At 61.7% G+C, this 12,496-nt stretch overlaps 1 protein-coding gene across 12 annotated transcripts in view; it reads right to left on the bottom strand.

The window, feature by feature from the left end:
• The window catches only part of TMEM94 (transmembrane protein 94), a 35,451-nt gene that overhangs the window by 8,577 nt on the left and 14,378 nt on the right, over positions 1–12,496 (bottom strand). For 9 of the 12 annotated variants that reach the window (XM_060395866.1, XM_060395867.1, XM_060395868.1 and 6 more), the window contains 11 exons: positions 4,644–4,763; positions 3,798–3,925; positions 3,371–3,507; positions 2,989–3,191; positions 2,475–2,626; positions 1,861–1,963; positions 1,552–1,638; positions 1,231–1,347; positions 800–856; positions 449–553; positions 176–340 (listed from right to left, as the gene is read on the bottom strand). In XM_060395866.1, coding sequence (XP_060251849.1) covers positions 176–340; positions 449–553; positions 800–856; positions 1,231–1,347; positions 1,552–1,638; positions 1,861–1,963; positions 2,475–2,626; positions 2,989–3,191; positions 3,371–3,507; positions 3,798–3,925; positions 4,644–4,763 — 1,374 coding nt within the window. Of the gene's footprint in view, positions 1–175; positions 341–448; positions 554–799; positions 857–1,230; positions 1,348–1,551; positions 1,639–1,860; positions 1,964–2,474; positions 2,627–2,988; positions 3,192–3,370; positions 3,508–3,797; positions 3,926–4,643; positions 4,764–5,121; positions 5,260–10,221; positions 10,467–12,496 lie in introns of those variants that run through there. The other 3 variants (XM_042256378.1, XM_042256377.1, XM_060395871.1) reach the window with 2 other exon arrangements.

Here is a 12,496-nt window from a genome sequence, read left to right on the forward strand (position 1 = left end):
GAGAACAAGGAGCACAGGCCTCGGACCCCACTCCTGACGTCGCCTCGGGCTAGGAGGCTGGGCCGTTACGGCCCCCAGGGGCCCGCCTCGACAGCAGCTCCTGATGCCTGAGCCCTCCTCCTCCTCCCGCCTCGCCTTGTCCCCCAAGAGGCCGCCAGCCTGGCCCAGGCCGCACCTCCTCCTCCACCTCGGGATGGCAGAAGGAGCGGGTGGACAGGTCGTCCGTGAGGTCCTCGTGGCTGCTGTGTGGGGGCTCCACCTTCCCGCTGAAGAACAGCACGGTCTCCGGGCTAGGGTTGGGCCACGACAGGATCCCCTGTTTGTCCACACAGCACAGGACCTGCAGGGGGAGATGGCGACCGGGAAGGGAGGCAGCGTTCCCCAGGCTGCCAGGGTGCTCCGGAGAGCCACCTGCCGAGGCGGGGTCCTCCCGCGGGGCCGCCCTCACCGTGACGGAGCCCAGGCTGTGCAGCAGGCTGGAGCTGTGGCTCAGTGTGGGCGACGTCCCCTGGATCACCCGCAGGAAGTGGCCCCAAATGCAGCGCAGCATCTCCTGGGGGCAGAGACAAGGCACTCGGCCACATTTCCCTGGAGATGGCCTTGGGGACCGAGAGGAAATGGTCTGGGGGGAGTGTGCGCCCCCTCAGCAGTGACACATTACCCATATGGGATGGGGAGGCTAGAGGGGCTCTGAGAGGGAGGCTCAAGGCCATAATGCAGGGGTACCCAGGGGCTCCAGAAGGGGCCTGGGGGAGCTGGGCTGGGGGTACAGGGCCAGCATCCATCCGGGTGAGGGTACCTGAGGGGACACGGCTTCTGTATAGCTGCTGAGAGTGTCCTCTGAGAACTTGGCCAGCTGCACAGAGAAGAGGGAGTGAGACTTGGGGAGGAAACTGCCACCATCCTGCAGGCCTCGGAGCCGGCGGGTGGGGGTCTCGCACCTCTCGGTGAAGGACACCAGGCAGCCCCGAACCCCTGTCTGCTGAGAGCAAGGGTAGATCGACACCTGGCCGTCCCCGGGGCCTGGTCTGGAGACCCTGCTGGCTAGAGAGGCGGAGCCCTCAAAGAGCTGCCCAGGGTGGGCCGTGTGCTGGGCTCAGGGCGGGAGGTGGGGCGGCCGCACTTCCGCCCTCTTTGCTGGGGGCACAGCCCACTCTGCCTTTCTGTTCCTGTCTTTGGCTCTTTCTGCACTGTCCCACACCCCCTCCCCGAGGCCCCGGAACAACTGACCAGGGAGCTGGGGGAGGCCTTGCTCATCTGGGCCAGGACACGGGCTTCTCCACAGGCGGTTGCCAGGACCCAGAGGACCGGGAAGAGCAGGGGGAGGATGGGCAGGACGCCATTCACCTGGGAAAGAGCGAGCCCCAATGAGGCTCCTGGGGCCCTCCCGAGTAACAGGGACCGCTCGGGGCAGCGGGTGGGAAGGGGGAAAGGAAAGCAGGCGCTCCGAAGCGGAAGTCTGGGAGACCCCTGGGCTGGGGGTGGGAGGGGCAGTCAGGGCACCTCGAGGGGACCCAGTCTCTGTGGAAAGAGAGGAGAGGGTGGTCTTACCTGCAGCTGGAGGAGGGTATATTGCCAGGTGGTGACACCCGGGGCATTCAGCATGAAGCGCAGGGCATTGGTGATGAGGAAGCTGGCCTGTTGGGGACAGAAGAGATGCTGCCTTAATGCCTCACCCCAGGGGGGACCCAGGCTCTAAGGCACCCCACTTTCTGCCCACTCACACTCCCCCACCCCCGGCACTAGCCAGCTCACGCCTGGACCCTCCTGTCTTTGCTCACAGGCTTGCCTGAGTCTGGCTCCCAGGGTCCCCCAGCCCCCGGCCCCCTGCTGCCTCTGCCATGGCCCGGCCGCACACACCAGGACCACGGGCACCGCGTAGCGCAGCATCACCGACTGCACCGTGAACCTCTCGTTGTCCAGAGCGGTCACCGGGCGGGACAGGGCCATGTCCAGGCACCACCTGCAGAAAGAGATGGTCCTACACTCGGGCGAGCCTTGGGTCCTGCAGCTCCCTGCTCCCCTCCCAGGCCCTGGCCCTGGGAGAATGGCCTCCTGGCCACTGTGGCCCATGGCCACCTCTGAAGCTGTCCCTTCAGAGTCCAGACTGAGAGGGGGTCAATCATCCAGTTGAAGAATTCTCACGAAAGGGACTTCCTTAACAATCCACCCTGCAGTGCAGAGGACGTGGGTTCGATCCCTGGACGGGGAACTAAGATCCCACATGCCGTGGAGAAACTAAACCCACGTGTCGCACCTACTGGGCCTGCAAGCCACAACTAAGACCTAACATAGCCAAACAAACTGGAAAAAAAAAAAGAATCCTCACAAGAAGCTAAAGCGAAGGCCCCGCAGATGCCTGCTCTAAGGGGCCCAGGTACGAACCAAGCTCCTTCCTGTCGCCATAGCTGGCTCACGGCTCACAGGGGGGAGGCTCTGGGGGGAGAGGTTGGGGGACAGCGCAGCGCCCCCACCTGATGTTGTCGATCACGGGGGTCTCAAGGACACGGAAGAGCCGGTGCTGCTGGGGGTTCTGCGGCCCTTTCTTCACTTCTCCCCGGGGGGACGGGGGCGGCGAGAAAGGGGGGAACAGGTCTCCCGGCTCCAAGACGATGTGCTCGTCGTCCTGCCGCAGATGGGGGAGCAGGGGGAGGGTAATCAATGGGTCCCGGGGAAGCCACTCTTCCTCGACTATTCCAGTGATGCAGAGACCTCTCACCAGGTTAAGAACCATCAGTGAGCAAGGAGTCACCTGGGGTAGGGTGGGAAGAGCCTGGGGGACGGGTTTCCTAGCAACTTGAGGATCACAGAGAAGGAAGAACATGACGAAGAGAAAGATGTTCCAGGTTTTCTCCGTTTTTTCCTAGAGCGCTTGCCAGGAAACCCGCGAGCTGGGCAGCAAGCGTCAGGATTAAGCCCCGGGACCCTCCCACCACTGCTGGTGGACGTTCCCACAATTTCCAGGGAAGGAGAGGAGCCCCCAGCTACCTTGATGCCCCGCAGGGAAGCAAAGGATTCCTGGCCCGGCCTCAGAGCTATGATGTCTCCTTCCACCAGCAGGCTGACCGGCAGGTTGACGAGATGTCCATCTCTATAGGCCCAGTGCAGAGACCAGGATGGTGCGAACGGCATGTGGAGGTCTGGGTACATGGCATCTGGCCACTTGACCTCCTTGCCATCCCTGAGGGCATCTGATGAAGGTGGAAAGTGGGACACAGCCTCACCCGGAGCTCCACACACACCAGCCGGATCCAGCACGCACCTCGGGATCCGGGTCTGTTCTCCTCGCTTCCCCGGAAGTCCTGCATCAACCCGCGCCCCTCATTCCAACACTGGCCCCTCTGCAGGTCTGCGCCCAGCCCGGCCTCACCTTGGATTTGGCCAATGACGCCCCGTAGTCTCCGTTCTACCTCCCGACGCTTCAGCCGGTCTTGCCGCCCAGTGAGGATGAGGTTGAGGAGCAGCAGGAGGAAGAGCGCGCAGGCGTTCCCCAGCTCCACCCCGCGGCTGGCAGTGAGAGGGGAGGGTGTCCTGGGGGTCCTGGCCGGCGTGGGGGTGGGGGTGCTCTGCAGCCCAGCCAACCCAGGGCCCCATGCTGCCCTCCCCACTACCTTCTGCTTCTGACAGCAGCTGGCCAAGCAGATTCCCACTTGACCCAGGCTCTGACTGCGGGGGGCAGTTCCCTGTCTCCCCAGGTGGGTACAGGGGACAGGAGACAGACAAGCCCAGATGCTGTGCTGCGAGAGACAGGAAGAACCCCCCCACCCCCACCCCCGCCAGGGCTGTGGGCTGTGTACCTGCCGGCCGGCTGGCCCCCGCAGCAAGCGAGCAGCAAGAGCGCGGCCAGGAGCATGAGTGAGGCGCCCGGCCAGTGGAAACAGGAGCAGCGGTTCCCATGGTGCAAGAAGCTGCTTCTCCACATCTCCTGGGGGAGGAGCCGGGGAGTAAGAGGCCGGGGGACAAGGGAGGGGGCAGGAAGGGGCCGGGACCCTCTGACCTGCTAGGATCTGACTGCCTTCCTCCCCAGCCCAGCGGATCCCGCCCCCTGTGGCTGCCTCCATCACCTTGCTTCAGTCCCAGCTGGGGGTCAGGACATCACTCTGAAAGGAACCCTGACTCCTTTCTGATTTTTAGGGATGCCTCGGTTGGGTCATGCTGCCCAGGAGGACAAGCTGAGTCCCAGCCCTGAGAATGGGCCTCTCAAGCTTTTCCGCCATCCCAAACTGTGGAGCCCTATACCACGGCCACGGGTGTGGAGCCCTGGACCAGGGTCACAGGATGAAAATCTCTGAAACTGACCAAGCCCCATAGCAACTGTTGCCATGAGCCTCCAGATCTAAACTGGCCAGTCCCCTGACTCCATATTAGGTCAAATACCCACCCTATTATCAGCCCTATGGCATCCCATTACCTAATGCCATCATTCCAGTAGGAATTTTCTCTGTCTTGAGGCTATAAAAATTGGCTGCCAGCCTTTGAAAGGGTTCGGCTCTCCCTCGAGCCGGCCTGCTATGCTAACAGCGTCTCCCACTCTAGAAAACTTTCTTCTCCTCTCATTCTGCCTCATGTCTGGAAATTCTTTTCCCACCCGTGCATGGACCAGGACACCAGCTAGGCTCTGGGCTCCCAGGAGGACGCGTCACCTTCCACGTGAGACATTTCTTCCGCTCCTTCAGGTGTCCGTCCAGCACTGCCTCCAGCTGTTCCTTCAGAATGCTGAGGGCCTTCCGGGTGGACAGGCCCAGGGCCAAGGGCGGCTCGCCCTAGAGGGGAGGGGGGTGGCGCTCGGCATCCCACGGGAGGCCCAGGCCCCCTCCCCTCCCGCCTCCCCAGAACCTTCATCCCTCCTCCCAAGGCCTCGCCCTCCCTCCCCTTCCCTGGCAAGCGGTAGGGGTCATGAGCATGTTCCCCACCGAGCTAAAAGATGTACAGGTACACAGTCCCCTGATCATTCAAAAGCCCAGTTTAACACAAAACTAGAGGGACTTCCCTGACAGTCTAGAGGTTAGGACACCACGCTCCCAATGCAGACGGCACAGGTTTGACCCCTGGTCAGGGAACTAAGATCCCGCAGGCCACCTGGCAGTCAAAAAGTAAAATAAAACAAGGCCAGAAACACACCTTTCTAGGCTCAGCATCTTCTAACTCTCCTTTCACTCAACTCCCAATCCACCGCCATCAGCAGCCCAGTACCACTTGGGCCATGCTCACCGCCCAGCTCCCCTTACTGCACTGTGGCCATCTTTCCCAGTTCTCCGGCTGGAAAATGTGGATTGTTTAAGTGTGAGGGGCTTCCCTGGTGGCTCAGCCGGTAAAGAATCCGCCTGCAATGCAGGAGACCTGGGTTCGATCCCTGGGTCGGGAAGACCCCCTGGAGAAGGGAAAGGCTACCCACTCTGGTATTCTCGACTGGAGAATTCCATGGACTGAACAGTTCCTGAGGTCGCAAAGAGCAACTTTCACTTTCTAAGCGGGGGAGAAGAGAACTAACCTAGAGGTACTAGCTTAAAGTTCTCCTTAGTAAAACCATGAAGAAGAAAAACCCCACCAACTTCTGTTACTGTCAGTTCATTAAAGGGAAGCCACTGTAACACTGACAGCGAGAAGAACGCAGGCTCAGAGCAAGGTTGCTCCCAGGCTGCTTCCAGGAAAGGGCCTGTACTGACCACGCCCCGCGCTCCCGCTCGCTGAGGGTGGGTGGAACAAGGCACGGACCTCTGCCAGCGAGACCCCCTCTCCCGGGCTTCTCGCCTCCCCTGTCCTGTCCGCCTACCTCGCAGTCCCTCCTATGACATCTCCACAACACTGTGAACGTTTCCAGGGCAACATCAGCCACAGGGATTCGCCTGCCAGCAATAAGCTTCCAATGCCTAAATCTGACCACTAGCCTGACCACTGTCCTAAATTCTGACCCGTTTCTGACTGATCCACAGCTCTTTCATAGGTATCTGTGAGTCGACACGTGCAAAACCCCGAAACTACCGCCCAGCTCTCCCCACCAAGGCCAGTAGCCCTCCTGCAAGTTACCCTCACCCAGGCATTTCAGCCCCTCCCCTCAACCCTTGCCTCCCCTTCCCACCTCCCAGTCCCTACCTTCCATCCCAGCCAGGGAGAGTGCATCTGATCAACTGACCCTGTTTCCCTTTAAAATCCAGCCCAGACTCCTGAGCATGGTCTGGGATCTTCTCCAGCCTCTTCTCCTGCTGTTCCTGCCACACACCCAGCTCCGTGAGCTCATGTGCCAGCATCTTCCTGTATTTTCCTAGCCAAGAACACACTCCCTGCCCCAGACAACTCTTATTTCTCTGAGACTCGGCTCAACCACCACCCGCTCTGGGAAATTTTCCCAAAACCCAGGGCTGCACATACTGGGGGAGGCTTGTATTCCAACGGCACTGCAGGGTGACCTGGCTCACAGGCAGCACCGAAGGGCACCGGCAGCATAGGCTTACTTGTCTGGCTCCCCCACCAGCCAGCCAGCCAGTTCCTTGAAAGCAGGTGGTGAATTCTTCCATGTCTGTGCTCTCCCACCAGCACAGGGCAGCGGCTCAATGAATACTTGGTGAGTGAATGAGTGAACGTAGCATGAAGTGCATGTAGCTTCACTGGTATCAAGGACACCTTAATCAGCGTTGTCAAGTGTTCAGCCACTCAGCTGTGTCTGACTCTGTGACCCGAGGGACTGCAGCCCGCCGGGCTCCTCCGTCCATGGGATTCTCCAGGCAAGAACACTGGAGTGGGTTACCATTTCCTATTCCTGGGGATCTTCCCGGAGCAGGGATAGAACCCGCATCTCTCGTGTCTCCTGCGTTGGCAGGCGGGTTCTTTACCACTAGTACCACCTGGGAAGCCCAACCCAGGACCTATGGCAGAACTGCCTGGAGCTTTTACAAACGTGCAGGTCCAGGTCCCCATGCCAGACCTACCCATCAATACTTCTGGAGGTGAGGCCCACCCTGGGTGGATCTGAGGCACAGATCCCCAGCTGGGGGTCCAGGGGAAAAGAAGGCCCCCAGGGAAGACAGGGCCTGGGGGAGCAGTGAGTCTTTCCCAGGGCAACCTGAAGAGCACCAACGAGGGCTTTCACCAGGGAAAGTTCTGAGCAAGGAGAGGGGAGGCCTAGCCCTGGGGCGCCAAGAAAGGGTCTGGGTTTATCCAATGGGTCCCGGCCAAGTGTCACTAAGCCAGTGGGGCTGCCCGGGTTCACAGCCCTGCCTCTCTGCTCCTACCCTCGGGGTCCTGCCCTGACTTTGTCCACTAACGTTTCTGGATTTCCTCCTCCCTGAGGGTCTCCATATTCCCTCCACGCCATGGCAGCCTAGCCCCTCACCAGATACACATCTCTACCACTAGGGGTTGATGGCCTGGGGTGGCATCCCCTGGCTGCAGACTGGGCACCGCGGGCCTGTCGCCAGCTCTCTCTCAGCCTGAGCAGTGAGAACGGGCCCCAGAGCGGGTACCACCCAAAGACCTCCCAGCTCCTTTGCTTGAACCACCCTCCCCCCCCCCCCCCCCGCATCCTGCTCTCCACAGAGGCTCTGGGGGATTATGAGATGAGACCTGCCTCTTCCAAGAGGGAAGAACTGGTTATTTCAGCTCAGGAAGAAATGGGCCTCCAGGCAGGGAGCTGGCACCCCCTTAAGGGTAAACACCTCCCTCTGGCAGGGATCCGGGCCGAGAGCCCATGGTCCAGAAAAAAAGGAGTGCCAGGTAAGGCCAGCACCTCTGCCTAGACTCCTGGCTGGAGGGAAGAAAGCCTCCAGGGGCAAGAAGGAGAGAGAAAAAAGCAAAGGGTGACCAGGGGTCTGTCCAGGGCCAAGGGGCTGGCCCCAGAGGGGGATGGCTGCCCCTCTCATCACCGGAAAACCCTGGAAGAAGAGTCTGGGAGGCCCGCCTATCATTCCCCTGCCCCATCCTCCTCTGGGCTCAACCCTCTGAACTCCCTTCCCCAGCAGGGAGTGCGAGTTCCCAGGGTGGACTTGCCTGGGCCAGGTCTCCAGAAACTAAAGTGAGTACACCTCTTGCGGGCAGGGGAGGGCTGGCTGGCAGAGGTGGACAGGCTGTGCGCCAAAGGGCAGGAGAAAGCAAGGGCTGACAAAGCCCATGGGGCTGCGGAGTCACCCGGAGAGCTGCTTGGGCCGGAACGGGTGCCAGGCTCAGGAAGGCTAAGGGAGCAGCCGGGGCGCAGCCTTCCTCTGGCCGGACCTTTAGACCGTGGACACTTGGCAACTGCCCTCCGCCTGCCCTGCGGCTGGCCTGTACCCGCTGTCTTATTTCAGGCACCCCAAACCCCCTGAGCCCCCAACCCAGCAATCGTTTAGCTCCTTCTCTGCCTCCAGGTTCTTGGAACCTGCAATCTGCTCCCCTCCAGGGGTAGGAGGAGGGGCCAGAGGGTGGCAGAAGCTCCCCAGGCAGTGGCAGGTGAGCACGGAGCCCCCATGAGTCAGCCCCCCGCATGTTGTGTCTGGTCTGGAGCACCCACTCCAGACTGGCGATTAAAGGCAACACAGCAGAGGGAAAATGAGCCACTGTAATTATATGCCTCCTGAGGAAAGCGCCTGCCCGCACAGAGGCCCCAGGGCCCAACACCGCCCTCCAGTCGGCCATCCACGGCCCGCAGATCCAACTGTTGTGGCTGCACTGGAGGCACGATGACAACCCCCTCTCCAGCAGGAGAGCCCGGGCGTGGGGAAAACCACTGCTTCTCTGCTTTTCCCGAGGCTTTCCCACCCACGAGGTGTAAGAAATGAAGCGGAGGAAATTGGTCAAAGAAAAGGCTCACGGCGGCCCTTCTCAAAAGCACCGAGTGAGGCTGGGCACCCACAGCGGGTTCGGTGCAAGGCTGGGGCTGGGGTGAGAGGTAAGAACCCAGGCCACACGCACTCTATCCAAGGTCTCCTCCTCTCTGTCCAAGGCCAAGCGGAGAGCCTGTCCCGGGGGGGGGGTGCTCAGAGGCTCCTCCTCCCTGCCCCCAGGCACCTCCAGGAGGCACGCCAGAGCGGAGGGGCAGCCCTGCTTCTTCCCCGACACTGAGGTTTTCTGGGCAGAAGCAACCATGTCCCACTCTTTGAGCTGCTCGGCCTCCAGGCCTCCACTCCTGAGGCCCCAGCAGGGGCGCGCTCAGGAGGGCCGCCATCACACCCCTCACTCCCTCTCCATCTCATCACCAAAGGAGGACACGGGTCAGGCCCAGGGATTCAGGGAGCAGCAGGTGGTGATGGGTCCAACCAGAACCGCAAGGAACCTGCTCCAGAACCGAATCCGCTCCCCAGGGCCCAGAGCTAGGCATCTGGGTCAGTCTAATGAGGCTTCAAGAGCCAGTACACCTGGGCTGCCCTGTGCCACCGTGTCAGGCTTCTCCGGTGGCCCAGAAGCATCCCCGGTCAGGACTCCTCTGAAGTTCCCTCAGCAAAGCAGCCGTCTTCCTTCCTGTTTGACCTGTTTCGGGAAAAAGTGGACTCAAGGTCCCCTAGGCTCAGGTGGACCAATGATGAACTGGCCTCGGCCACAGCACGAAACCGCTAATCAGAACCAGCTGACCCTCTGCCAGGTCCCCTGGGTCACGGCCTTCATGGCCGGTGCAGCGGGCAGGGGACCCAAAGCTGGACTCCACGATGTTGGAATCACCGGAACAGAGATTAGGCCACGTCCTCCAGGACATATGACAAGCATCACCACGAACCTCATCTGAGCTGGGCCAGACAGACCGGAATCGACTTCACTGACAAGCTACTCAAAACCTTAAGCAGGGGCCCCTCCTCCTCTTCCTCATACGGACCAGGCACTTTCGCCCATCTTCTTCCTCACCTCCTGCGGACAAGATCCAGGAAGAAACCCTTTCCCCCTCCCAGCCCTGGTGGCTCCTGTCTCAAGACCCATGTGGTCCAGCGAGAGACGCCTCCTTCAGGGCCCCGAGGACGGGCTGGCATCCAAGCCTTGTACATGGTGACCCGGGTCCCGGCATGCCATGAGAGGGTGCCCCACGGGGAAACACGGGCTCCTGTCACGCTCTGGGTGACGGTGGGTGACTCAGGGGCTGGATGGGCGGCTCCACACCCCGGCTTCATGGTTCCCACTCCCAGGCTCCTTCCACGGTCCTTGCTCCCTCTAATGCAGGTCCAGCCTCCACCTTCGACCCCACCATTAATCCAAAGCCTCCAACACAAAGCGGGGAAGCTGGGCGGGCAGGACGGGGCTGTCAAGCCCAGCCGGCATACTCACTTTGCCGCCTTTGCCCTGCGGGGCCGTCCACAGCTCTGCCCGCTTAAAGAGCATGGGGCAGCGCCTGGGCCACAAGCGAGTCAGCTACCGGGCTGCCAACACCGCCCCCGGGGAGGGCGAGAAGGAGACGGGAAACGGAGAGGGTGAGGGAGGGCAGGGGAGAACAGGGGAGAGGGCTGGAGCGCGTGTGAGCGAGGAGGAGCCGGTGCAGCGGCGGCAGCAGCGGAGTGGAGCTTCAATCTGCTGATTAATTCAGCCTGTTCCCAGTCATGCTGCAGATCGAGGGAGGGAGGAGGCGGAGGCGGAGGCCGGGCTGCCGGTGCTGGAGGGTGGGGGGGAGGGAGCAGGGAGAGGGGGGACCGGCAGGGGCTCTGCCAGATGTCGGGGGCTGGCCCGTTCAGCAGGGGAGGCACCGCGGGGAGCCCGGGGGTCGGGAGGCGCCCACCAGAGGAGAGGCTGGGCAGGAAATGGCTGCTGTAGGCCCGCAGCCCCGAGGGCAGCTGCCCGCATCAAGGAGAACCTGGCCTCTCACCGCCCAAATCCCTTTCCTGGGGCCCCTGTCACTGGGCGAGGTGAGGGGCCCTACCGGGGAGTCCCCCGGATCCCTGACACTCCAGCATGGAGCCATGCCAACCGCAGCCCTCTCCTCTGTTAGAGCTGCGGGAAGGAGGGGAGCGGGGACTTGAGAGTTATTAATAGCAGCACATCCTAGAGGAGGGGAGAGGACTGACAATCGAGAAAACCGGAGCACTGACTTCCAGGAGGGCAGAAACCAGGGGACCGGAGAGGGAGAAGGAAGAGCCCCTGAAAGGAAGCCTCTGGGGATCCCAACAATGGGCCAAACTCCCTCCCACCAGGTGGGGGGCCTCCAAGGGCCACTCATCGGTGCCAGTGCAGAGCTCAGCCAGCAGCCGTCCACCAACTCCACGCGGATACTCCTGCCCAGGTGCTGCTGGGACAGGACACCGGCCTCGTCCCCGCAAGAAAAGGGGGACTGGGGACCTCCTGGGGCTCCATTCAGGGCCTGGGCATCACTCCGGGACCCTGAGTTTGACACACAGGAAGCTGTCAGAACGGACCCCCTGGATGACATGGGGGCAAAAGACCCTGAGAGCGGACAGGAGAGTTCTCTGCCTCCCTCCAGGCCACCCTGAGGCTGGGGCAGGAACACCTCAGCGGAGAGGAAACGGCCTAACAGGTCCAAAACCTGAGCGCGGGCTGGACCTGAGACAGTCTCTCCAGGGCCCTGCTTCCTAGACAATGCCATCTCCTCTGCAGCCAGCCTCTCCCCTCCCCCTACTCTAGCACAGTTCACCGGGGGTGGGGGTGGGGTGGGGGTGGGGGTGGGGATGGGGGTGGGGGGGCCCACCCCAGGCCCCGCCAAACCCAGAGCTGAGCGGGGATAGGAAAGGAAGGGCCTGGGCTATCCGGAGGTTAAGGGCAGGAAGTCTCCTGGAGGAGGAAGGGGGAGGAGGGGTTGGCTTCAGAGGCAGTCACTCCAGTGTTGGGCAGCAGCTTCAGCAAAGTGCCCGGGAGACTCCTGACCCCCAGCCCCGGCTCCCAGGGCACACTCCCCTTTAGCTTTCTATAAAGACACTGCTCTGGGGGAACCACAACTAAGCAAGCACTGTCTCTCCTGTGCAACAACCCATAGAGTCCAACCCAGGTGCTCCACAGCCCCCAGCACAGCCTTCCGGTGTCTGGTCCCCCCTTTCCAACACTGTCCGCTGCAGCAAGTGAAAGGGGAACTTCTGCATCTGGGAAGGAGAGACCCAGACTGTCACTGCCAATGGCACGTCCACCACGGGCTGGAGACGGGAGAGGGGTGCCTCCCGAGGACACTGAGGACAGGTAGGTCACAAAGAGGAGGGGGGCGAGATGCAAAGGATCAACCGGCAACAGCCAAACAGTTGCCAGGCAACGACAGACAACCTCACCAACAACTCCCAGTATGTCAGCTCACCCACTCCCACTGGAGGCCCCAGGGATCCACTTTAGAAGCCCACATTTATACAACTCACAAGGTACCTCAGGTAGAAACGTCATCAGGTCTATTACTTAGCTGCTTACCCTATAAATTCCTCGAATAGTCTGTCTGTAAGCCAAAGGCCATCCCCCCCTCCCTCTCCACCCCCCCACCCTCTCCACCCGCCCCCACCCTCTCCACCCCACCCACCCTCTCCACCCCACCCACCCTCTCCACCCCACCCCCCTCTCCACCCCACCCCCACCCCCCGCCCTGGGGCCTAGAGCTCTACCAACCCACAGGGAGCAT

The sequence above is a fragment of the Ovis aries genome, chromosome 11 (assembly GCF_016772045.2).
Source record: "Ovis aries strain OAR_USU_Benz2616 breed Rambouillet chromosome 11, ARS-UI_Ramb_v3.0, whole genome shotgun sequence".
NCBI classification, from domain to species: Eukaryota; Metazoa; Chordata; class Mammalia; order Artiodactyla; family Bovidae; genus Ovis; species Ovis aries.